General features: G+C 49.7%; 1 protein-coding gene across 11 annotated transcripts in view; it reads right to left on the bottom strand.

Annotated features, from left to right (window-relative positions):
- The window catches only part of FAM13A (family with sequence similarity 13 member A), a 349,887-nt gene that overhangs the window by 160,317 nt on the left and 162,139 nt on the right, over window positions 1–27,431 (bottom strand). For 10 of the 11 annotated variants that reach the window (XR_016349492.1, XM_075929587.2, XM_075929580.2 and 7 more), the window contains one exon: window positions 13,403–13,583. The exons of the other annotated variant lie outside the window; for it this stretch is intronic. Coding sequence is in view for 9 of the 10 variants with exons in the window: in XM_075929587.2 (XP_075785702.2) it covers window positions 13,403–13,583 (181 nt within the window). In the remaining variant the exon portion in view is untranslated. The remainder of the gene's footprint in view (window positions 1–13,402; window positions 13,584–27,431) is intronic. 11 annotated transcript variants of the gene reach the window in all.

Here is a 27,431-nt window from a genome sequence, read left to right as displayed (position 1 = left end):
CCTCTCAGCTACTGCGTGCCTCTGGCACCTCAGCGTCTCCCTTCCCCCAACCCTCTGCCCCCCCCCCCCACAAAAATCAAACTCTCTGCACCCAAACCTCCTCCCAGATGCTACACCCCAATCCCCTGCCTTGATCATAACCCAAAGCCCTGCACCCCTGCTTCAGGTCACAACCTCCTCCCAGACCCTGCACCCCCCTCCTGGACTCTGCATTCCCTCCTGCCCCAAATCACAACCCCCTCTTACACACAACCCCTCTCACAGATCCCACACCCCTTCCTGCACCCCAAACTCCCTTCTGAATATCAAAGAGTGTAACCATTGACCACTTACCAAATTTTTGCAGTGCTCCCACTCATCAAAAATTATTGCTCAGCCTTGAGCTAGATGGTGCTTGGTCCTGCCCTCAGTGCAGGGGACTGGACTTACTGTCCTCCAGAGGTCCGTTCCAGTTCTATGATGCTTTGTGTATGTCTAGGTCCCCCTCTGGTGTTAGCCCACACATAGGTTAAAGCAGTGGTTCCCAACCTATTTATACCAGGGGACAACAAACCCATTCACAAATTTTTGGTGGTTCAGCAACATTTTATTTGCATATACATTACGCAAATTACAAATATTCAACTATGTGAATAAAATGTTACTGCTTTGCCAAAAGTTTGTGAATGGGTTTGCCAGTCCCTGGTATAAAAAAACCCTGGCTCCCAGAGCCAGCCCTTACCGCTAGAGCTTCCCACCCCTCCACTACCCCTCAGTGCCAGCCGCTGACCCCAGAATCCCCTGCACCCAATCCCCCCATTACTGGCCTCTCGCCCTCAGAGTCCCCTAGTGCCAGCCTCCTTCCCTAAATGCCTCAGTTGCAGTCTCCTGTTTCCAGAGCCCCACTGCACACAATCCCTCCAGGCCTCCCTGTGCCAGCCCCCAGTTCTCAATATTAGCCCCGTCTCCAGTGCCAGCCCTGCCCCCTAACTCCCTCACTACTAGCCCCACCCCACTCACCTAGCCCTGCTGCTGTCTCCCAACAGCCAGCTGAGTGCTTCCTGCATGGCGGGAGGGCTGCACAGAGCCCGCAGCGTGCTGGGCCCCTGCTAAGCGCCGCGGCAGCCGGGCTCCATGTGGTGCTTGGCCCCTGCTGAGCGCCGCGGCAACTGGGCTCCGGGTAAGCACAGCTATAGCGCTCAGCTGGGGCCAACTGCCATGTGGAGCCTGGCTACTACAGAGGGGTGGAGGCTGGGAGCCCGGTGTGTGGCTCAGATGGGCTGCCCGTTGGGTGAAGCGGGGCGGGAGATGGGAAGCCTGGTGTGGCCGCAGGGGAGGGGCTGGGGCCAACAGCAGGGGAGTCAGAAATGATGTTCCCTAGTCTAGTAAAATCCCTCATCTGGGGCCAATAAAGTCCTGGGGGTGCTGGACCAGGGAGGTCTAACTTGTAGGCTGTATGCTATGTCTGTACAGATAATAGTGGCACTAGTGGCCATAATAGGTACAAATCAAATGGATAACCTCTGTTGAAATGTAGGTCACATTTTAACTTTTGCAAATTAAGCAATAAAGCAAAAGCACAGTTTGGATCCTTGGCTTTCATACAGCAAATATGCTTAGCAAATAGCCCCTTCACAAAATCAATATAGTCTGCTCCAGAACCCCAAGAACTGCTTGACACGTAGACTGGGGAATACAAATATGACTCTCATTAATTACACATTAAAATTCCATTTGGTTTTTACACAGATTTTATTCTTCCAACCAGTGAAAGACTTAATTCTATCTCAACACCTTTTCTTCTTCTTTGTTCTTCAGATATAACAATGCACAAGTAAACCAGAGAATTTACTTTAAACACATGCAGACACACACTTGAATTTGTACATTGGCAATCTACAAAGGGGTATAATGTTTTAGATGTGGATGAAATAGTTATGTATGGCAAATACATGAAGCAGAAGTGCAATTCATTGTTGACCTAAATCCCATAGCCAGGTTTGGAGTGCAGGAGAATTGGTGGGAACAATAAAGAAAAGGTGCATGCAAACAGGAAAACATGCACACTCTCTAGAAGTTTCATTCATGCACCAGTGAATGGTGTAACACTGTAAAAAGCAAATATCATGATGACATAGGAATTGGATTAGCAAATCAACCCAACAGTTCATCTTGTCCGGTATGCTATTTCTGACAATGACTAGTATCAAAAAACAACAAATACTACCTTTATAGTGGACAATTAAGGTATTTACATCTTCTAGGGAGGTAATAGTATAACCATTTAAGTGGTTACCCGATAAGCCTGAATTTACATGCCAGCTCTCATGAGGATATAAGGTGTCAAACTGGCTCCCACCTGTTGCCCTGCTCCTGAGGAAGTGGGAACTGACTTAAAGCCAGTTTCTGGTTCACACCAGTTCCCAGGGAGCCAGCTGTGCTGCGGGCTCTACAGTAGAAGCTTTATACAGGTATCCACTGAGGTTTTTAATGGTTACACAGTTACCTAATTAACCACTGTTTAACAGCCCTAGTCTCTTCTTTATCATGCTAATGTCTACATTCAAGTAACCAATCTCCCTAACAGAAGTTCCTGCCTCACAGGGCGTATGCAGTATTTCCACTGGTTCAGACACCCAAATTTGTAGGTTGCACTGGTCTCTCAACCACTATCACAGAAGCATGTCTGTTCGGGAAAGGTTTGCATGAAGGAGGGTGCTACTCTACTGATTGAAGAGAGGACTCCTCCCAGCTCTCTCTCTTCACAGCAGCCCCGGCATGTGGGGGGAACACCCAGGGGCCAGGCCAGAATGGGGCCTGTGGCTAAATAAGAGATGGGACTGGATGAGAGCCGTGGCTGCATGGGGGCTGCTGCAGGATCGGGGCTGGAGTCAGACCGCCACAGACAGATCGGGGCCAGTCCCAAATTGGAACCGCCACGGCTGGATGGAGAGCTGGGACCAGGCTGCTACAACTGAAAGGGGCCGGGATGCTGCAGCTGGGATGACACAGCTAGTCGAAGGCTGAGGCCAGCCCCACTCGTGGCAGGATCTGGGCTGCCGCAGCCAGATGGAACCTGGGCCCAGGCCCGGACTGGGGTAGATGGAGCTGGGGGCTACCTTGCTACATGAGGCAGCTCAGGGCTGCACTGCCTGTGGCAGATGCAGGGATAGTTGGGGGGTACGGGATGGGGCAGCCCTTCACCAGCTGCCACAGGTTCTTAGCCTGTGCAACTTCATGAAGTGCCTGCACAGTACTAAATAGGCAGCTGCGTGGCTGCTCAGCCGTGTAGCTTTCAGGGATCTTAGGTTTCTGGTTGATCACTAAGTGTATAACTCTGATGGTCGTATCTCAGAGGGTCTCCTGCATAATACAGTTTTATTACATAAAAAGTCTCCTTGTTATTTGAATACCACAAAACATGAGACAATGCTTTATAAGGCTCCTGCTGAATAAAAATAGAGACATCAGGAACCAAAACTCTAAATATGCCTAGTTGTGTCTAGAACATCCACTATGAAAATCTCATGGACACTGTCCTATCTACCCTTCCAAACACAATTCAGGCCTCACATCAAACCCAACAGGCCAAAGCCAAAAGGGGAATGAGCCCATTGTGCCATGTTTTTGAAGGTGGCATATAGCACTGTTTGCCTCACTTCCTTGCTTTCTAACATCACTGCACAGAGCCTGGTCCCAGGAGATCACAAGTCAAACTACTGTTGGGTGACCACAACTTCCACCCTATTCCCAGAAGGACATCGGAGCATGTCCTACGCAGGAATGTGTTTCACCAAAAAAAAGAAAAGGAAACCCCCTAGCAGAAGGCTATATGTGCAGACCCACACTCAGCTGTGAGCAGGTTTCAATCAGATTGCAACTTACTAGTTGTAGATTGATAAAGGGAAGGTTACTTACCTTGTGCATAACAAATGGGGTAACTACAACACCCTGATTTGCTACAATGGCAGCTCAGAACATGGCTCCTCGATGTCTTTCTCATGGAGTATAAGACTGCTCAGAGCAGGTGCAACATGTTTTACTCCATAGCAGGAAACCTCCAACTCGATTCACCTACTCATAGCAGTGGGAGCAATTCACTAACTGATCTACCACCAAACAGGTGGAGGCAGCACAGGGCCCCCTCCTACTTATACTGGATTACCTCTTGACACTCAATCAGGATTTTCAATTAGTTCTCAGAATTCATCTACACTGTGGTGCTATTTCAGGATACTTCCAATATCCTGAAATAGCTATTCTGCATCTACAGCACTCCCGTTATTTTGAAATATCTTTTGAAATATCGGGCATGCTATTCCTATGTCCCTGTAAACCTCGTTCCACATGGATTAAGGGATTTTTTGGAATAGCCGTTTATTTCAAAATGTGGCGCTGTGTAGACAGTGCCAAATTACAAAATAAGCTATTTCAAAATACACTCAAAATAAGCTATGCAATTTGTGTAGCTCAAATAGCTAAGGGTGCAGTGTAGACCCACCCTCAGAGTACATCAACCAGTGATCAGTAGGGGTGAACCAACATCCATTGGACTAAACAAACAATATTTAACATCTGTACGTTTCTTTTGTTCACGGTTATAAAATGTGTAAGATGCATTATAAAATCCTGAAACTGCCAAATCCATGTTTAACAACATTCAAATTTACATTCTGTATAAACAAAATTCTTCTGAAGAGTCATCACCACCCACCGGAAAGTGTTCTCCAGTTACCACTCTACCATCAACAAAGGACAGGAAAAGGACATAATGCCTATTTATAGAGAACAGCTGCAAGACAACATCAGAAACAAAAATGTTCCTGTCGATCACAGTAATAAGCCTCCACTTGAGACAATTAAACTTATTTTATCACAAAAGAGCATCCGCCTGCTTTTAAAGACACTCACAATTTGCATTATTTTAAATTTCATCAGTATGGTTGTCTTGACTTTTCTGCTGATCCATCCCATCATCATTCTATAAAAGAGATTTCATACAGACCTTCACGCACCAATTTACAGGTTTAAGTAATAAAAACACAGAATAAAGTACAGTGAAAGCTTTGTTATCCAGCATTCATGAGGAATGGGGGTTGGCAGCAGTTTTCCATCTAAAATGTTTCATCCATGAGCAGAGTTTTGTCTTCTGCACCAATATTGCGGTCATATGTGCTTGTTTGGATGTGTGCCCCATGGCACCCTCCAGTTACTAATATCTTCGATATATATGTTATGGAAGAAAGAATATTAAAACAAGGGATAATTAACACTATGCTGCAGCTATTCTCTGCCCCTCAGGGCCAATAGCAAAACAGATGGGGGACAAGGCATGAGGGAGACCGAAGGGGCTGGATGGGTACATGTAAGGAGCACATGGAAAGAGACCACTAGCCAGGTGAGGGAGAAGCTGCACCAATCAGTGGAAGCATGACTCTTTCCTGAAGGCATCAGAGAGCTCGGGTTTACAAGGCCTTTGTTAATGGTGCTCCCATAGCTTCACTGGAACACATACATTCTGCCTACCAAGGAACTCACACCGCCTTCCTTCACTCCAATATCTGACCTCCTAACCCATGTGGCCCTGGCCTAAATCACATCACAGTATGCCCTGAACCTGTAAATGAAGCAGAGTCTCCTTTTTATGCCATTTTATGATCAGATAAGAGGCCTGCTCTTAGACAAAACCTATTTTATGGAGATCCTAGTTTTGTGATTTCTTGACTGGCATTTCTTTTATAAAGTTCTCTGTGACTGAAAGTTCTCTATATATATTTAAAAAAAACCACTTTTCCTGTGGGACAACAGAGTGATGTTATTACGTCACTCTGTGTCCTGCCTGCCTCCTCCCCCTCGAGCCCAATCTCGCTGCTTCCCTTGCCACTTGAAATTGCTATTTTAAACCAAGGCCCTACACCCCTTCCTCACCCCCACCCCCACCCCACAGGGCTTTCAACACCAAGAAACATGGCACAGTAGCTAGCAGACCCCACACTGCAGCCGTGACAGCCCAGCAGTGGGGGAAAGGTATGAGGGCAGGGTACCATGCTTGGGACAGCAGCCTGGGGACAGGCACTAGGAGCCGGGCTGCCAGCCAGGTTTATGTGCCATCAGCGGGCTCCTGGGGCTCCTCTGCTGCCAGACTCTTGGGGAGCTGGAGCACGGTGCCCAACCGCCCGTCCAGCTGCCCCTGTAGAGACTTGCCCCTCCACAGCAGCTGACAAAGCACCTAGCCACCTGGAGGACAGACCTGTCTGCTCCTTCCTTTCCACTCCCAGTGGGTGAACGGGCAGCCCTGAGCTCTGCAGGCAGGCTGGGCAGTGAGCAGTGCAGGCGAGACTGCATGGGTTGAACAGCAGCCCCCAGAGCTGCTGCTGTTTTCACCACCTCAGCAGGTGGCAGTGCCCCAGAGCACCACATGCACACGGCACTACCTGCACCTTACTGCGCCCCACACAGGGTGGGCAGGCACCCCTGCACCTCCCCGGCCACTGGGGTTAGAGCCGAGCCTGGCACGCGCTGTGTCTGGGAGGGGCAGTTAGCAGCTGCCCCTAGAACACAGCCCCGGCCGCCAGAGCAGCCCTCCCCCGAATGTGACCCCAACCCCAGAGCAGCTGGAGCAGCCACCTCCCAATGTGGCCCTGGCCCTGAAGCAGCTGCCCGCCATGTGGTCCCAGCTGCTGGAGCAGTCACACCACTCACCTTTCAGGTCCAACAGGAAGGTGAATGATACTGGTGGGTGGGCTTAGAACTGTTTGTATGCGGCCATGCAGGCATGCACCCTACATAGAACTTAGGTTGCCAGTTAATTGAATGTGCCAGATGATAAAGCTTCTTGCTCTGCTCTGCCCCCTACCAGCAGCTCCAGATCCTGGCAGTTCTGTGCAGATTGATGGGGAAGGAGGTGCCTGCTTATGACATCAGCTGGTGGTGCCAGCTGTCAGAAGCCCCACAACAGCTGGCTGGACATGTCAGAGTCAGGTGCACACACCTGAAGATGTGGCAGGGGGCAATACTGGTTAACCAAGTTTTTCAGTTAACAGTGTGCTGGATAACAAAGCTTTCACTAGCGGAAAAATCAGAAAGTATAAAAGAAGCATGTTTTTAGACATGATTTCAGGAAAAATAATATCCAGGACCATAGTTCACCGGCACTGACAGATGGAGGTACGAATTATATCTTACCAGAACACAAGCTGTTTGGTCTGCACAGCTTACAAATGTTGCTGAGAGACCTGTGAAGCTTCTAAACTCCTTGAATACGGCTATTTGGTTTATACAGTTTATAAAAATCCACAGATTATGAAATATACAACTATTTTGTGAAGCTTAGAAACAAGGCAGGGTTTTAATTGCTGAGTGTATCATTTCAAAATTACAGGAGAGGAGTATGGAGCTTATAAACCATGGTAAGTGTACCTCTCAGATGTGGGACATTTTCTATGGTAGTCAGTTGCAGCTGACTACCATAGAATTTGGAGACAATACCCCAAAATAAAATAGCTTAAATAAGGATCCCTGACACTTTGTCACTTGATTTTTGTTGTTGCTACTGCTCTGATCCAGTTAAAGCCACTGTGGTTAATTAAAAGTTACATTTTATTTAAAGACTTTTTGAGAGAAATGTCCCAACGTGGTGTTTGGGGCACTATGTTGTCTTTCAGATAACACATCAAATTACAGTCACAGCCATACTTGCTCTTTGGGATCCTATGAAATCCGAGCATTTCAGCCACATTTCAGAAAATGAGACCATAAGGAGCCTGAACCAAATGGAAGATAGCCATTGGCTTTTACGAGCTTTGCATCAGGCCTAATCTGCCTACAAATTCTCATGTCAATTTAAAATAGCTGAAGCCTTCGTTTCCTGTCCTAAATTATGTTAGTTGTTGAGCAGTCTCCTAACAATTGACAAATTAAGCCATGAGTAGGGAACCTCTTTTGGGTCAGAGGCCCACAGAAAAATCAGTTGGGGGCTGCACACAAGTAAGAAGCACCCCCCCCCAAACAAAAACAAACCCTGACTGAGAAGGAAAGAGACTCCCCACATTTCCCTCACATACCAGAGCCTACGAGGACCCAGGTGTGACGTAGTGGGGGTACTTGCTGGGCTGTGGTGACCCCTGCTGTCTGGAGCAAGACCCAGCAGGGAAAACCTCACTATGCAAAGGTAGTGCCAAACTTGTTGAACCAGTGGCCAGACACCCCCCATGGAGAGGAACAAAGGAAGGTGGAATGCTGCCCTGACTGGGGGGCAGGGCTGGAAGGGAATTTAGTGAGTTCCTCGCTAGAAGGCAGGGTATAAGGAGCTGGGGAGGGGGCTGGGACTCCCCTATCTCAAGGGGGGCACTGAGGCCTCTTAGCCCCAGTTCCTGTAACCAGATTACATCTGTGCTGCGCTGTGCTGGAGGAGCAATAAACCACCCTCAATTCCACTGGCTGGTGCAGTCTGTTTGTGCCATTTCGGGGTGCAGGAGACGGGGAACCCCCAACGCGCCGTCACACCAGGCTAGTAGATTTCGTGTGCTATAGGATAGCAAGAGAGCTGGAGCATCAGCGCAGGCTCCCGAATGCTGGGGAGTCCTGAGCCTTGGGGGCTGGATCCAGGCAAGCCGGAGGCCGGCCTGAGGTTCTCCACCCCGGCAGCATTAAACCCTGGAGATGGCTCAACTCCACCGAAGAGCAGAGAGATTCCTATGTACAGCTTGAAATATTATTTCCAGATGCCAAGTTCTATATAATCACAAGATATTATTGTCATTAATTTGTAGAATATGACACTAACAGCCCTGATATTAAAGGCTAGAAATTGCCCTTCATTACATTTTATTTTATAAAAAATTGTTAGTTTGATATAGAGATGTAAAGTCTCCTTGAATTGGTTAACTGGTTAAAGATTACATTTAACCACTTAAATGGGAACCCACAGGCAGAGGGCCACTCCAGCCTGGCCTGAGCTGTCCCCAGCATGCAGCATGGTGCAACGGGTGCAGTGAGGCTGGAATGCCCCCAGCCTGTGGAGCAATGGGACCGGCCAGCTGGAGCGCCCGCCCGCCCCCCCAGCTGATGGCATGGTGGACACAGCTGGGCTGGAACAGCACCCCTCTCATATCAGGCAAGGTGCTGTTCCAGCCTAGCCAGGCTTCCGGTTAACTGATAACCATCACCTGGTAAGGGTGATGCTTACAGGTTAACCACTGACATCCTTTGTTGTGGAAGGTCTCTGGACATGTCTTTCTAAACTAAAAGTTCTCTCTCTCACTTTCTTCACAATTTACACCAGATGCTAAAACTTTGCAACTATTTGTGACTGTTTCTACGTTCCAAATGAGAAAAGGAAGTCAAATGAATATATTGCATTGTTCTCACCAAGTGTTTTTGTCAGTATTTAATTTGATAACAAGGATGGACCTCCCTGTTGCTGACATTGGGAGACTTTTTCACTGTTTAATAGCTTTGTTAATAAAAAATAAATTGTTAACCTGGCCTTATTCATCACCTAGTCAAACTAAAAAAAAAAAGGAAATATTTATGTAAAAAAATCCATAAAACAATCCAAGTCTTAAATTGTTAGCTGACAAACAAGTTCTAAAACACACACCAAGGCTACGTCTATACTGGCAGCTTCTTATGGAAGAACAGCCGTTCTTCTGCAAAAACTTGCCGGCTGTCTAGACTGCATGAGTGTTCTTCCAGAAGTAGATTTAAAGTATAGTGTTGTAAAACAGGGCCTCTTCCAGAAGAGTTATTCCTCTCCCCATGAGGAATAAGCCCTCTTGCACAAGAGCTCTTCCAGAAGAGGGCAGTGTAGACAGGCAACATGAATTCCTTGCGCAAGAAGCCCCTATGGTTAAAATGGCTATCAGAGCTTTCTTGCAGAAGAGAGCGTCTACACTGCCATGGATGCTCTTGCGCAAAAGCACATGCCAGGGTAGATGCTCTCTTGTGGAAGAGTTATTGCGCAAAAAGCTGCCAGTGTAGACGTAGCCCAAGTAATTGACACTACTAGAAATCACTTCAGCATTCAGCGAGCTCTCACAATCAATAGGGGGAAATTAAGAGTAGTCAGTGAGCACTATAGATGTGTCAGCTGGCAACCTTTTAACATTGTAACAGAAAAGGAGAGAGAGAAGGAAAACTGTCAGCCAGCACGCAAAGCAACAACAAACAAAATACTCATTATTGACCTAGTAATTATTTACACTATGGATGTCAATGGTTAGCCTGGTGGCCTGCCTGGCCAGAGTTAACTGGTGGCCTGGCTGGCCAGAGCAGTCTGTTGTGGGAGTTCCGGCCAGGGTGGAGAAGCCCCTGCCCACACTGGAACCCCGGCCCGACCAGTGCAGCCCCCTCCCACGGTAGAGGGACACTCCAGCCCAGCCGACTCCTCACCCATCCCCGTTTAAGCAATTAACCAGTTACACATAACATTTACCCGGTAACTGAATGAATGGGATTTTACATCCCTTACACACACAACCTTTTTTCTGGAACATACTAATTTTTAGCAGCATAAACTCTGGAGGAGTTTTGCAACTTTTCATGCTTTAATTGCTATTTCCATTCTCCTAGATCATGTCAGAACACAATTCTGTCTTTTGTCATGTGGGGGTAGCACCTCTAGCGTGCTGTTAGTCTGCCTCCGTGTTTACATAAAAAAATTAAGACAAAAATCTAGAGTTTGTGCATGATAATCCCCTCTAGTTCAAACAGCTGCTGTGAGGTACAAAGCATGAAGTAGAATTGTCAGAAATGGAAGAGATATTCAAGGATCTTGGAGAGTATTACAAACAACAGTATTCAAATTAGAGCTACAAAAATAAATCCCTCATCTACTTCAAACTACACCCTTACTAAATATTTCACTTTGGACTATGGAACTGGAACGAATTGTGAGGATTTACGGAACCCCTCTGCCTTGCAGCTCTGCTCCTCAGTGAATAAAAATCAGCATGTCTGCAACTCTTAGCTTCTGCACACACTCAGGAACAGTCTTATTCACCAATAGATTTAACTCCATCGGTGCTGACCCGTAGGCATACACAAAGTCATGCAAGGGTTTGTGCAGACTGAGCTCATAATTGGGGTAAAACCTGATTAGCAGAACTCAGTTTGCCCTTGTCTGTTCTCAAGGGTCAGCCCCAGAAAGCTACATCAACTGCTGAATTGGAACAATTCCCCATTATGGTCAAGGCTTACTAGAAGAGCAGGAAACCTGCATTGTTGTTATATTTTTCTTGACTACACAATGGCATGTGGCATGGCCATACCCAAATAAAAACAGACATACATGGGAGGCACCAACCCATACCCTCCTGTGGAATACCCATGAAAGGTGCTCTGAGGACCTAGGAGATTCTAAGAAGTCCACCTATAGGAATCTTGTTAATGCATCTCCCATGAAGGGAAGAATTTCCTAATCTCCACAGATCCACGCATGGGCAAGATGCTCTACCTCTATGCACGGTCAGCTCTTCACTGCCCTCCTCTCCTCTCTCTTTCCCCCTACACTAGCATGCCACCATTCACCACCCAACCAGTTCTTACACAAAATTCCCTTTTCTAACTGGCATGTAGACATGGATCCTTCCAGCAGTACTCACTCAGTTCTCAATTAGGGAGGTATAGTCAGTTAAATAGGCAACCATGCAACTGCTGAAAATCTTAGCAGTTACACAGTTACACATGCTGCGTGCGGGCTCTTTAAATAAGGATCTGCCAGCTCCACTCCCAGGCAGGCTTCTCTGCCACAGAGAAGCCACGTCCCAGTGAGACAATGTGTAACCTGCAGCAAGGGACTGGGCTGGGCCCACCACGAATAAGGGTTGCTCTGGCCAACTGGAGCAGCCCCTGCCTGCGGTGGGCCCTGCAGGGCTGGAGCATCCCCTGCCCAAGGCAGGTGGGGAGCTGCTCCAGCTCCTCTGGTTAACTGTTTAGAGAGCCAGTTGCCGGTTAACCAGTTAACTTTTCATGCCCCTCATTTCAGTATCAACTCTACCGTCAGCAGACTTTACAGAATAAAATGCCACCGAGTGCAGCTGCATCCCAGCTCCATCTCAGCTCGACAGACCTGTAGGAAACTTTCCACAAACCCCGTCTCTCGCAAGTAAAAAAGGCCTCTCCAGTCTCATCAGGAGTATAGAGCTCAGGAACGCCCATACTGCCTCGCCTGGCTCACCCACGCTCCATAGGATGGCTGTGGTGTCAGAGGCTGGGGCTGGCAGATTGGGGGCTGTGCCACACCCCCTGCACTCCCAGCGCTGGAGCCACTCTGGCCACCCAGTGCTGGGGCTCGTGGCTTAGCCATTGGAGTGGGACTTCTGGTTAAGGGTCTGCTCTGGGGCCACGTTGCCCGCTAGAGCTCTGGAGCCAGGGCAGGGGGCAGTCACATCGCTCACCAGCTTTCCAGCACTGCAAGGAGGCTGGGGCCATGTCACCCCCGAATGATCCAGGGCCAGGACAGGTTGTAGCCATGCTGCCTGCTGGCTCTCCAGGCAGGGCCATGGGGGGTGCTACCTTGGGTCAGGGAATCAGGGCTAGCAACCTCACTGGAAGGGAGGAAGGTGGTGGGCAGGGGCCAGCAGTGGCCAGAATGGGGGCAGTTGGGCTCTGGGGAACATAGGAGTGGGGCCTTTGCAAGATAGGATGAGGCTGGGGGGCTCTGCCATCTGAAACTCTATCACATTGCTCTCCAAAGTTCACATTAGCACTGAAGGAGTCCATTACATCCTTGCCTTAGCCTTGCTGCACCGCCAACCAGAAGCCAGAGCCCACACCCTGAACCTCTTTCAGATCTAAACCTCTGGCCCCACCCCCACCTGCCTTGAGCCCCCTCCTGCACCACACACTCCCTCCCACCCCCTCACCCACTACCCAGCCCTGTACTCATGAGCTGTCGTACAATTTCCATGGCCAAAACGTTTGCCACCCTGCTCTTGGAGCACAGCTCCTTTCAGAGCCACAGTCCAAGTGGAACAGGATCACACACTCCGGAATCAAGTTTGCAAGTCTCATCTTCTGGAAGTATGGAGCAGGCAGCATCCAGCAGCAGCCCTTCTTCCCTAAATGCCCCATCTGGATATTATGCAAAGAAGCCTCCAAGCTGAGTGGCAGCAAAGGAAGAATGTTGTGTAATGTGATTTTCTTCCTTCTGCAAACGTTGGGGATTTTCTGCTCCGTTTTGCTCCAGTTCACACCCAACAAACTGCTTAAAAAGCATTTGAAATTGCCAGCAAACTCCCTCCCCCTACTCCACAAAGGACAACTGTCACCCCAAATGTTACCCCTAAAGCCTGCATCCATTGTCTAGGGAATGTATTGGATCAACTGAATCAATGTGAATTCTGACTGCTTCTCTTGCTGCCTGCTTTGAAACTGGTTCAGCTGAAGTGAGACAAAAAGAGAGAAAAAAACAGGAACTTACTGAAAACAACTTGGTCCAAAAATAGTGGCCAGATTGGAAATGTTCATTCTGTTCTCCACGTGGTGCTCAGCAACTTGGGTCAAGAACCAGCACAGGTACTTCAGCAGGGAGTAGTTGACATCAGGCAGCTCTTGTATAAGTTCTTTCAAGCTGTTCTCTTTCTCAGCATCATTTCTAGTGTCTGGGAAGAAGAGGAGGAGGGAGAACATGGTTTCTGAGCATGATCCTCCATCATCTCCAATTTATTCATGGACATTAACTATAGCAATTAAATAGATGGGATAAGCTTCTGCTATGAGGGTGGCCTACACGCAGTCTTGCCCTGAAATAACTAAATCAGAAACTGACACAAGCCTGTGAGTAGACCAGCCCTTATTTATACTGATTAAATCCAGATTAGTTCAATTAAACTCAGCACAGTTATACATGTGTGACAAACCTTGGCCCACAACTCCACCCTGAAAATATACTATTCAAACAGCCTGCCTTTTTTAATTCCGCCACTCCAAAAAGTGCACCCACTCATTCATATATGGTATCTTCTTCCTCATCTTATTTGACTGAAATGTCTCTGGGCAGGACACTTGCCTGTTCCTTTAAAGCACTAAGTGAATTCTGTGCACTACAATAAATGACCATGGCTTGAAACACTTGCCTGAAACCTCTTAGCCTAAGCAGGACCAGATTTACACCTTATGCCCCACTAGGCACAGAATCTTCAGGACAACCATCCTCTCCTGCCTACAGCTGACCTTCAAGTTTCCTGTAAAAAATGAAACTTTTAACTCACTTTTGTCATTTACGTACCCACAGAATGCTGGAGCCACTAGGCACGTGCCTTCTGTGCCTAATGGGAAATCCAGCCCTGACTCTACGGACAAACCAAGATGAAACTAGCTGTGTAACACAACTCCTAGAGCCACCGTCACTACAGTTTAGTCTGTGTTGGTTATTCAGTACTGTGTTTATTTGTATGTCAATACTTCAGTGCCCTTCTTCTTGGCTTCACAACACTTTTTCTTTCCCACATATTACCACATCTATTCTTAAGGGCTTTTCTCCTTTCCAATACCTCTGCATTTATCTTCTTCCCTTTCTTCTTCCACTAAGTCCCAAAATATCTCAGTATGTACCATACTTCTCAAAGGGTACGTCTACACTACAACGTTAATTCGAACTTAGTTCGAATTAGTTAATTCGAACTAAGCTAATTTGAACTAACGCGTCTAGAACTAAAAACTAGTTCGAATTAGCGTTTTGCTAATTCGAACTAGCATGTCCACATTAAGTGGCCCCTGAACCGGGCTTAAGGATGTCCGGAAGCAGTGCCGGCAGGGCATCACAGGAGGACTTAGAGTGTGGAGATGCTGTCTCAGGCTAGCCGAGGGCTGCGCTTAAAGGGACCCGACCCCCACCTGGACAGACAGTTCTCAGGAGTGCCCCGCTTGCAAACCAGTCCTGGCTTGGATTGCCCGGAGTGTCCGCACTGGGCACATCACAGCACTCGGCCATCAGCCCGGCTGCACTTGCCGCAGGCTGCCATCTGGGGAGAGGGGACAATTGGGGGGCTGCAGGAGAGCTTCCACCCCCAGAAGCCCGCAGAGCCAGCCCAGTCCTCCCCATCGGGGGCTCGTACCCCATTCCTCCCTCACCTCCTTCCACTTACCCTTCCCTAGCCCCTTTTCTTGATGTACAAAATAAAGGACAATTGTGTTCAAAAATGGAATCTGTCTTTATTGAACAAAACTAGGGGAAAATGGGAAAAGGAGGTGGGAGAGGGGAAGAGAGAGGGTGGGAGAGGGGAGGGCAACTAAAATGATCAGGGGTTGGGAACAGGTCCCATATGAAGAGAGGCGAAAGAGACTGGGACTTTTCAGCTTAGAAAAGAGGAGACGGAGGGGGGACAGGATAGAGGTCTCTAAAAACAGGAGTTGGGTGGAGAGGGTGCATACAGAAAAGTTCTTCATTTGTTCCCATAAAGAAGGACTAGAGGACACCAAAGGAAAGGAATGGGTAGCAGGCTTCAAACTAGTAACAGAAAGTTATTCTTCACAAAGCAAAGAGTCAACCTGTGGAACTCCTTGCTGCAGGAGGCTGTGAAGGCTAGAACTAGAACAGAGTTTAAAGGGACGTGAGATCAAGTGATGGAGGTTGGGTCCATGGAGTGCTATTAGCCAGAGGGTAGGAGTGGTGTCCCTGGCCAAGGTTTGTGGAAGGCTGGAGAGGGATGGCACGAGACAAAAGGCTTGGTCACTGTCTTCGGTCCATCCCCTCCAGAGTCCCTAGGGTTGGCCGCTGTCGGCAGACAGGCTACTGGGCTAGATGGACCTTTGGTCTGACCCAGGACGGCCATTGTAAGCTCAGGGCTTAGGGTCGGGTGTCTCAGTGGACCACCTTGATTTTCATGCACACCTGCTCCTGGGTGGCCAGGCTGGCAGCTCTCCTGCCCTAGACGGCCACTTTCCTGTGCCTAGTGCGGAGATCGTGGATGAGGTCCACAATGTCCACACTAGCCCAGGCAGGTGCCCGCCTCTTGCGGTCTCGGGCAAGCTCCCAGGAGCCGCCAGCCTGGTTCCGGGAAGAGGGGGAGGGCTGGGGAGCATCGGGTGGCTGGCTCGAGCCGTGCCAGATGCAGGGTCTGCTGGCTGGGTGCTGGCAGGCTTGCACCTGGCACGGGCACTGTAGCCAGCCCGTGCCCCTTTAAGTGGTCCGGGGCCGGGAGGGGGGCAATAGAGTTTCCCTGGTGTTGGCCAGAGTGGCCACCAGGGAAACCTGGGGAGGGCTAGCCTCCCACTAGTTCGAATTAAGGGGCTACACACCCCTTAATTCGAACTAGCTAGTTCGAACTAGGCTTAATCCTCGTACAATGAGGTTTTCCTAGTTCGAACTAAGCGCTCCGCTAGTTCGAATTAAGTTCGAACTAGCGGAGCGCTAGTGTAGCGCCTATGAAAGTTAGTTCGAACTAACATCCGTTAGTTCGAACTAACTCTGTAGTGTAGACATACCCAAAGTTATCCTATCACATTCTCCCTATCATTCATTCCATGGGCTCTTTTCCAACCCCAAAAGATGGCTCTTGGACAATGAGATGTGTTTCTCTGTAGCTCTACCATTCTCTTTGCTATGTGCCTGTAGTAGGGATGTTAAGGACTAGCTGACTAGTTGCTCCCCCCCCTTGCTGCCTCTATCAAGAGGCAGCAAGGGAGGGAAGTGGGGGGATACTTCAAAGAGGCAGCACCACACAGAGCCCGGCGGGTCCAGGGCTCCATGCAGCACTGCTCCTTTGAAACGCTGTAGCAGCATTTCTAAGGGGCAGTGCTGCCCTATCGACTATCGAATAGCTGATGCAAAAATGCATCAACTATTCAATTAGTCAATTACATGATACTTAACAGCCTTAGTCTGTAGCTACTCTATTGTTCCCTCAACCTCTGGTTTTCAGTTCCCCTTTTTATGATTCACTCCAGTGACATGTGATTAGTGCTTATTAAGTGCTCAGATGACACAGAAAAAAGTGCCATAAGAAAAGCTAATGAACAGATTTGTGAAAATTTACATTAGCCTTTTCAAAAGATTTTTTTTTTGTTTTGGTCATTTGTTTTGGCATGCCAAGTTCCTGCTGTTTTGGAAGAGGGCTGTGTTTTTGTGCAGTCTGCGCAGAATGCTTTGCAAAAGAAGGGAGAAGACACCATGTTGTGGGCTTGCCTCTCATGGCTGGAGACTAGGATTGAGGATATATAAAACGCTGTTACTTCTGATGATGTAAGATGGAGGTTCTACTTTAACTTTAACACCTAAACTGGTGTTTTTATATAGTGCCCTCAGTTTCAAATACCAGTAGAGGATAATTCCATATACTAAATCACTGGTACAAGGACTTCCAAGGCAATCACATTTTCCCAACTCTCTTTAACAGAGTATGAATAAATTTAAGAAAGTAGTTACCATTTTTAAAACAAACTTTAGGATTTTTATTTTCATTACTGCCTTATGTCCATTTTCAAAGTGAATTATATATTATCTTAGCCTAGGGGAAGAAGAGTGCTGAGCATAAAAAATATGAATAATCAATATTGTTAAAACTGCCACAGTTTGGGGACTGAGGCATGATTGTTAGGTTGGCACGTGCTTTATATTTTGCACAGTCAGACATCCTTACAGTTAAAAATTAAACAAGACTTATCTTGCATGTAATTTAGGAAGATCAGGCAATAAATGTTCTCACACCTGCCATTCAATATAGTTTTTCATAAATTAGCTAAACTGGAATTACAGCATGTTGAAATACCAGAAACAACTGTTTTTCAGGCTATGATTTAGTGCTTATCCAATGTGCTGATATGAAATGTGCTTTTAAAAAAAATCAATGCACATTACAAATTAAACTTATTTCTATCTCTTTTTATACTACATGGTTAAATCAGAAATCATTCATGGTCTGTTATCAAATGTATGTGTAAACATACCTGCCAATTCCAGCACACAAATTCATTTTAGTTGTAGCTTTTCTCTCTGCAGCCAAAAGCTAGCTCCTTCCTCAGAGAGAGAAGGTCAAACATGGCATGAAACAGATTTGTAAAATTCAGCTCGCTCACTTATCTAAGGCACATTTTTTTGAAAGATAAGCAATAATATCATTAGCTCTCTCTCTCATCACCATCCATTAGCACATGGTGACACAGTAGCTCCCTCCCCCCTTTTCCCATTTCTGTCATTTACTGGGGCTGGCAAGACTTGTGAAAATTCTGAAAGGCTGGCATAATAAGGAACAATAAGGACGTTAATAATATCTCAACTTGCACAGATAACTACCATCTATCTTTTTGTTTTAACAGCAACTGGTAAAAGCGCCAGGTCAGTATCACTGCCATGTGGCCAGAACACTAGATTGAACCTTGACAAACACTTCCGATATCTAGCATCTCTAGTAATCAGTTATTTTAGTAATCCTGAAGCTGCAACAATTTTTGAAAGTAGGAATAAGGGATCTTCCGGAAAAGGGCTTATTTTACGGAGAATCGCGTCTACACTGGCGCTTTTCTCCGGCAAAAACCCTGAGCCGGAAAAAAGCGGCAGCCATGTAAATGCAAATGCCGCGGGGGATACTTAAATCCCCCGCGGATTTGCAATTCCGAAGTGTCTCATTAGCATCCCTTTTCCGGAAAGGGATGCCAATGTAGACACAGCCAGAGGGTGTGGGGCCCCTAATGGATGAAGGAGGTAACCTAGTGACAGATGAAGTTGGGAAAGCTGAAGTACTCAATGCCTTCTTTGCCTCTGTATTCACGGACAAGGTCGGCTCCTGGACTAATGTGCTAAGTGATGCAAGATGGGATGAAGCTGGACAGCCAGTGGTGGGTAAAGAACAGGTTAGGAACTATTTAGAAAATCTAAACGTACACAAATCCATGGGTCCGGACTTAATGCATCCGAGGGTACTGAGGGAGTTGGCAAATGTCATTGAGGAGCCTTTGGCCATTATCTTTGAAAAGCCGTGGAGATCGGGAGAGATCCCGGATGATTGGAAAAAGGCAAATGTAGTGCCCATCTTCAAAAAAGGGAAGAAGGATGATCCAGGGAACTATAGACCGGTCAGTCTTACCTCAGCCCCTGGAAAAATCATGGAAGGGATCCTTAAGGAATCCATTTTGAGGAACTTGTAAGAGAGGAATGTGATCAGGAATAGTCAGCATAGTTTTACAAAGGGCAAGTTGTGCCTGACCAATCTGATTAGCTTCTATGATGAGGTAACTGGCTCTGTGGACATGGGAAAGTCAGTGGATATGATATGCCTTGACTTTAGCAAGCCTTTTGATACAGTCTCCCACAATAGTCTTGCAAGTTAAGAGAATGTGGATTGGATAAATGGATGGTAAGATGGATAGAAAGATGGATAGAAGGCCGGGCCCAGCGGGTAGTGATCAACAGCTCGATGTCAGGATGGCGGTCGGTTTCTAGCGGAATGCCCCAAGGTTCAGTTCTAGGACCAGTTTTGTTCAATAACTTTATTAATGACCAGGATGAGGGGAGAGGTAGACACGCTGGAGGGTAGATATAGGGTCCAGAGTGACTTAGACAAATTGGAAGATTGGGCCACAAGAAATCTGATGAGGTTCAACAAGGATAAGTGCAGAGTCCTGCACTTGGGATGGAAGAATCCCAAGCATTGTTACAGGCTGGGGACTGAATGGCTAAGTAGCAGTTCTGCAGAAAAGGACCTGGGGATTACAGTGGATGAGAAGCCAGATATGAGTCAACAGGGTGCCCTTGTAGCCAAGAAAGCTAATGGCATATTGGGGTGCATTAGGAGGAGAATTGCCAGCAGATCCAGAGAAGTGATTATTCCCCTTTATTCAGCACTGTTGAGACCACATCTGGAATATTGTGTCCAGTTCTGGGCCCCCCACTATAGAAAGGATGTGAACACATTGGACAGGGTACAGCAGAGGGCGACCAAAATGACTAGGCGGCTGGAGCGCATGACCTATGAGGAGAGACTGAGGGATCTGGGTTTGTTTAGTCTGCAGAAGAGAAGAGTGAGGGGGGATTTGATAGCAGCCTTCAACTTCCTGAGGGGAGGTTCCAAAGAGGATAGAGAGAGACTGCTCTCAGTAGTGATGGATGGCAGAACAAGGAGCAGTGGTCTCAAGTTACAGTGGGAGAGGTCTAGGTTGGATATTAGGAAAAACTATTTCACTAGGGGTGTGTCTAGACTACATGCCTCCGTCGACGGAGGCATGTAGATTAACCAGATCGGCAGAGGGAAATGAAGCCGCGATTAAAATAATCGCGGCTTCATTTAAATTTAAATGGCTGCCCCGCTCTGCCGATCAGCTGTTTGTCGGCAGATCGGGGCAGTCTGGACGCGCCGCGCCGACAAAGAAGCCTTTCTTGATTGGCACAGGTAAACCTGGTTTCACGAGGCATACTGTGCCGATCAAGAAAGGCTTCTTTGTCAGCACGGCGCGTCCAGAATGCCCCGATCTGCCGACAAACAGCTGATCGGCAGAGTGGGGCAGCCATTTAAATTTAAATGAAGCCACGATTATTTTAATCGCAGCTTCATTTCCCTCTGCCGATCTGGCTAATCTACATGCCTCCGTCGACGGAGGCATGTAGTCTAGACACACCCTAGGAAGGTGGTGAAGCACTGGAATGGGTTACCTAGAGACATAGTGGAATCTCCATCCCTAGAGGTGTTTAAGTCTCGGTTTGACAAATCCCCGGCTGGGTTGATTTAGTTGGGATTGGTCCTGCCTTGGGCAGGGCACTTGATTCAATGACCTCCTGAGGTCTCTTCCAGCTCTATGTTTCTATGTGGAAGAAACAACCCTCCCAAGTCAACAACATAGTGCAGAATGTACTAAACCTCCAAGAGACTCACAGCATTAGGAACATTTGCTCAAGAACCTCCAACATGCCTAAGAAGTAACCCATAACAAATGACCAAGGTTCTACAAATTCCAGCCTGGGCATCAGGTCCTTCTACTGCTGACCCATTTAGACTCAACTCCTCACTCGCTGGTGAGCACCTTATGAGGTGACCCAGCGAGGTAGGCCCTATAAACTACAAGATATACCTGCCTGATAAACTTAAAAGTTTGACAGATCAACCACGTAAACTTCTACAAACCCTGGGAAGCCCAGGAAGGTTTACTAATAATCCCCTACCCACCAGAATTTCTAAAACTGCGAGCAGCTGACATCAAAAATCAAAGGAAGTTGCCTTCTCATCTGTCTTTTCAATTAAACCAGGCCAAACTCACTTGGTGGCCCATCACATCCAGGCCAAATCAGGAGTTAGAATCCAGTAGACTCCCCTGCCTCTTCCTCAGAAGCTAAGGGAAATCTGAGAGCACCTGCTTTTGTATTGATTTCCATAAAGCAAATGCAGTGTCAAAATTCTACGAGTACCCTATGTCCCAGGTGGATAAGCTGCTTGATGTACTCCACCTCGCTGAGTCAATCACCATTCTGGACTTAATCAAAGGGTACTAGCAGATTTCCTTTATACACGAGTCAAAGGAGAAGACAGCATTCTCCAACCCCTGCGGACACTTCCCATTCTGAACCGTGCCTTTCATTTGTACAGTTCCCTGTCACGTTCCAGTGGCTAATGGACCATGTTCTTCACAACCACAGCAAGTACACAACTGCGTATTTACAGGACACGGTGATCTGTAGCCACAACTAGTGGACCCATCTAGAACATGTGGCTCATTCAAAGAGGAAAGCCTCACAGAGAGCCCTATTCAATGCCACCTCAGGAGGGATAAGACCACTTACCTTGGTTATCCTCTGGGGAAAGACACTATCCAACCCGATTAGAAAGGTCCAATCCCTCCAGCAATGTGGCCCTCAGTCTTCAAAAAAACAAATACGCCAGTTTTGGGGGCTAGCCGGTTAACATCACCACTTCATCCTGGGATTCTCCTCCACTGCAGCCCCTCTCACCGATCTTCTCAAAACTGAAAGTCCAAACAGGATCTAGTGGAAAAGGCCTATGAAGAAGCTTTCCAAGCTAAAGTCCCAGCTCTGTTGAGAACCCATCCTGTATCACCCCAACTTCACAAAAGAAGGCTTGTTACAAATGGATGCCTCCGACATGGGCTTAGGAGCTGCTCTTCCCCAGACAGTGGGAGGTAACAAATATCCTGTCCTTTACATCAGCAGGAAGCTACTCCCAAGGGAGAAGGCCTACTCCATAATCAAGAAGGAAAGGCTAGCAGTAAAGTAAGCAGTGGACTCTGCTACTATCTCCTGGGCTATCTACTTCACCCTGAGATGCGTCCAATGAAGGACACAAATCCCAGAATCATGTGTTGGTACCTCACCCTCCAACCTTTCTCCTTCCAGGTCCATCACCGGGCTGAGAGGGCCTTCTCTCAGGAAAGTGAAGCAGAGCTGGAAGTAGGGCTGACCTTGAAAGTGGTAATAGGTTGGGAGAAGAGATGTATGAGGGAGCTGAAAAAGAAGTGCCTGGCATCCCAAGGGTTAAAGAAAACCTCTGGGCCCAGCTAGCCCCACCCTACTTTACTTGCAACCAATGCCAGGCCTGGAGGGAGGAGAAAAAGAAGGAGTCTGGCTCAGTTTGTGGCTGACTAGTGAGGAGGCAGGAGTCCAGTTCAGTCTAAAGGACACAAACCAGAGCCTGTTTCATCAGCAGCCATGGGAGCAAGCAAGCCCCTAACCCCCACCCATCTGGGAAAAGGAGGGAACCTACTGCAAAAACCCAACTAAAGGGAAACTGGACTCTTGGCGCCATGACTCAAACTTAAGGACATGACTAGAGAGTGGTTCAGAGTTCCTGGGCTGGAGCACAGCGCTCCCCCCCCTTTTTGCCTGCTGTGACGGGGTACCGAGACCCCGCACCCGACACCCGGGACTCTGCGCCCTTGCAGAGGGGCAGCGGAGCGGATACTGGCAGTGCGCCGGTTGCTCTCGCGCCGCGGCTCGGCTGAGTCAGCCCCAACCCCACCGGGCAGGCAGGACAAAATGACGCGCTGTGTCAGATGTAAAAGGGGGTGGGACGCGTAAACCACTTCCCGATTGGCGGGAGCTTTAAAAGCCCACCAGCTACCGGAGGGGAGGGGGGAAAGGAGAGACGCGGAGAAGACCAGGGTTCCCCAAGGAGGAGAGAGACCCGGAAACACTCGTGGCAGGCTCCCCAGGAGGGGGGGAGCCGACTCAGTGAGTACAGCCACCCCGAAGGCGAGGTGGGGAAGGAAGGAAGCAGCCCAGGGCAGGGAGGTGAAAAAGCCCGTGGACTGGCGCATTTAGGGGCACAACCCCGCCAGCCGGACCGAGACTGGAGCGCAGTCTCAGTCCTTAGGGCCCTGGGCTGGGGCCCGTGAGTGAGGGCGGGCCCGGGCCCCCCTTTCTTCCCTCAACCGAGGAAAAGGTGAATGTAGTGAGATTCAACGCACAGAGGCAAAATTAACTGGATTGAAAACGGCTGACTGCACCCCAGACCAGAGCGAGGGAGGGGACATGGTCACACCTGCTTATTCTGCAACCTAGACTCTAGGCTGCACAACCACCAGGGACCTGGCCACAATAGGTTTATGTCCTTTATAGAATCATGGAACACTAGAACTGGAAGGGAACTTGAGAGGTCATTGAGTCCAGTCCCCTGCCCTCACGGCAGCACCAAGTACTGTCTAGACCATCTGTGACGGGGTGGAGCAATCCCGCCACCAGCCGCGGGTGGAAGGACCGTCCGTGGCTGTAAGAACCGCCGGGTCTGCGACGGCAGCCCCGGGGAACCCACCTCCGGTCTGGTCTTGAGACGGGCAGGGGCCGGGGAAGACTGCGGCTGACCGGCCCGAGGGCGGGGAAGATGGCGCGCCGCAGCGCTCACGGATGACGTCAGCTGACGTCACCGGCGCGCCATGCAAAATGGCCGCCGGGAACCCGGAAGTGGGGGAAACTGCCCAAGGGGAGGATAAAAGGGGCCGGATGGGCCAGCGAGAGGGGGGAAGGGAGCAGGAGAGGAATGGAGGGGTAGGTACCGGGCTTGGGGAGGAACCAGCGGGTTGGGAGCCCGAGCGGCTCACCCCAGGGTGGAGTGGGGAGAGTTGAGTTCGCCGCCGGTGGGGTCGTGAGGCCCAGGGAGGGTCGCGGAGCCCGTGAGCAGGCGAGTTTAGGGGCAAGCCCCCACCTGCTTCCACTGGGAGTTACCACTCCTAGTGTTAGGGCCCTGGGCCGGGGTTCGGGAGCAAGGGAGGGCCCGGACCCCACCCCGCCGGCAGCGGCTGGTGCATTTAACTGAAAGCCTTTCTTGTTTTGGCGTTTCCGTTTGTTGGCGATACGGTCAGGACCAGCGGGTGGACCGTGACACGTGGTAGAGAATGTGGGCAACGTCCCGAGCCCTGTAAAGAGGGCGGGGAGAGAAGGAGTAATATTTGTCGCCTAGGAGCTAGGTACGATGGAGGCAAATAAGTTACTCGAATGGCTGGTGGACAACCAGCGACAACTCCAGCAGCAACAGACAGAAGTGCTGCAGCAAATCTTGGCGGAGTTCCAGAAGCAACAATGTCAGCTGCTGCACAAGTGGAAGGAGGCGGGCCCCTCCGGAGCGGAGGCCCGAGGGCAAGGTACGGGTCCCATAGTGGGGGACAAGGAAGGCACACTGAATGCTCGTCTCCCGATCAGATTGGCCAAACTGGGGCTGGAGGACGACGCCGAAGCATTCCTAGTGACTTTTGAAAGGGTGGCTATGGCCGCCCGATGGCCCCAAGAACATTGGGCCACGATATTGGCCCCATACCTCTCGGGACCGGCGCAGCTGGCCTACCGTAGCATGTCAGATCGCGACGTGTTATACTACTATAAGGTTAAAGAAGCCATCTTAGACCAATTAGGGATCTCTCCCGAAACGTATCAGCAAAAGTTCCGTGCTTCCAAGTATGGGGCGGGGGAGCGACCCAGAGCAGTGGCCCAGCGGGTCAAGGAGGCCGGTACACGATGGCTGGAACCGGCGACGAAGACAGTGGCTCAGGTAGCTGACCTGGTGATCCTTGAGCAATACCTACAGGTCCTACCCACTGAAGGCCAACGATGGGTACGCCGCCACCTTCCAGGGACCCTCGAGGAGGCGGTGACGTTGATGGAGCATTTTATGGCTGCAGAATTTCCCGAGGAGAAGGTAAAAACGGGGACGGGGGTTGGCTCAGCCGGGCGAGGTACCCCAACCCCGCGGGGGAAAGACCCTAGGGCGGAAGGAGGGCTAGGACCAAGGATCCCCCCTAACCGAGGGGCCGACCGGAGATTGACCCCCGTATGGCACGGTACGGACGGGAATAATGGAGAAGAAGCCCGGGGTGCGGAGGAGAAGCGGTCAGATGCTAGGACGCTAACCCCCTCGAAGGTGATCTGCTACCAATGCGGACAGAAAGGACACATTCGGAGGGACTGCCCGATGATGGACTGTACCTTTGGGCAGCCCGCCTTGAGGAAAGCCCCGAGGCAGGAGGTAAGACACGACCAATTAACGCGAAAGGTGCAGTTAAATGGGAGATGGGTCGAGGCCGTATTGGACTCGGGATGCGGACGGACCTTGGTGCGGGCAACCTCCCTAGCACCGGGGACGCGACGCGGCTACCCGACTACGCGGGTGGTTGTACATGACGGGCAACAGGGATTCGGTGCGTACATGGGGACACACGCGTCTACCCGACTACGTGGGTGGTTGTACATGACGGGCAACAGGGAGGGCACCTACGGGTGGCAATAGCTGACCGGCTGCCATACCCCGTCTTACTGGGGAGAGACTGGCCAGGGTTTCGGCAGCTCTTGCAGGAGAAGGTGAAGACCCCGGAGGGGTGGATCAAACCCGTCTGCATAGCCCAGAAGGATAAAGGCCCCGAACGATCACCCCATGACGGCGAAGAGGGGGAGCGGCAGGCGCCCCTTACGGCACTGGCGCTGGACGTAGGGAACTTTAGGGTATTACAGCGGGAGGATCCGACGCTCCAGCACGCATGGGAAAGCGCTCAGGTATGGTCAGAGGAGGGGGTCGGGAAGGACCGGTCATCCGAGCAAGGGCCATACTTTGAAATCCGGAAAGACAGGCTATACCGGGTGCAGAAGGGGAACGAACAGCAAGGGGAAGAGGCCCAGCTGCTCGTACCCAAGGCCTACCACTGGAGGGTGATGGAGTTGGCACACGACAACCCGTGGGCGGGGCACCTAGGCGTGGAGAAAACACAACAGCAAATACTACAGCGGTTTTACTGGCCTGGGATATACCAGGACATTAAGAACTTTTGCGCCTTCTGTCCCCAGTGCCAATTAGGTTCAAAAACGAAGGTTCCCCGAGCTGCCTTGGTGCCTCTTCCATTGGTGGAGGAGCCCTTTGAACGGGTGGGCTTAGACCTCGTGGGACCCCTAGAGCGAACACGAAGAGGGCACCAATACATTCTGGTAGTGGTCGACTATGCCACCCGGTACCCCAAGGCGATACCCCTGCGTAAAACCACGGTCGCCACGATAGCCGATGAACTAATGAAAATGTTCTCCTGAGTTGGCCTCCCAAAGGAGATTTTAACCGACCAAGGTCAAAACTTGGTGTCGCGCCTGATGGTCGAGCTCTGTCGATGGCTACGGATTAAGAAAATACGGACTTCGGTCTACCACCCGCAGAGGGACGGGCTCGTGGAACGATTTAATCAGACTTTGAAGGCTATGTTACGCAGGTTAGTGCAAGACGACCCTCGGGATTGGGACAAACTGCTTCCCCCCTTGCTCTTCGCTATCCGCGAAGTGCCACAAGCCTCGGTCGGGTACTCCCCATTCGAATTGTTATACGGGCGACGCCCACGCGGGATACTAGACCTGGTTAGGGAGGGGTGGGAAGAACAGACATCCACGGCACTAGGGGCCGCCCAGTATGTGATCAAGCTGCGGAACCGGATGCAAGTTATAGGACAGTGGGCACGAGAGAATATGCAACGGGCCCAAGAGACCCAGGCACGACAGTATAACAGAGGAACCCAACGGAGGAAGTTTAGCCCGGGCGACCCGGTACTGGTCATGCTACCCGTAGGGGAATCGAAATTGATGGCCCGGTGGCAGGGCCCCTTCTGAGTGATAAAGCAAGTGGGAGAAGTGGGATTATGAGGTCCAGGTTGATGGGAAAAGGCATAAAAGTCAAATTTATCACGTAAACTTGTTGAAAAGCTGGATACCTCGGGAAGCACCCCGGGAGGAGGTATTGAGCACCGAGATAGAGTTCGGACCCTGGGGTGAAGGGGAAGTCACCTGGGCGGCGAGCCAGGTGAGGGAGACCCTGAGCACGACCCAGCAGGACCAGCTACGAAACGTGTTAAGGCAGGCCGCCGTCAGATTAACGAGTAAGCCAGAAAGGACGACCCTCGCGTGCCACGCGATCATCACAGACCCGGGGCAGAAGGTGCGAGATCTGGTACGGCCAATACCCCGAAAAATGTGGGACACGGTACGACGGAAGCTTCACGATATGATCCGGTGGGGGGTAGTGGAAGAATCCCGGAGCGACTGGCGCAGCCCC

Source organism: Pelodiscus sinensis, chromosome 4 (genome assembly GCF_052426305.1).
Source record: "Pelodiscus sinensis isolate ZL-2025 chromosome 4, ASM5242630v1, whole genome shotgun sequence".
NCBI classification, from domain to species: Eukaryota; Metazoa; Chordata; order Testudines; family Trionychidae; genus Pelodiscus; species Pelodiscus sinensis.
Note: the sequence above shows the minus strand (reverse complement) of the source record. Positions and strands in the feature narration are given on the sequence as shown.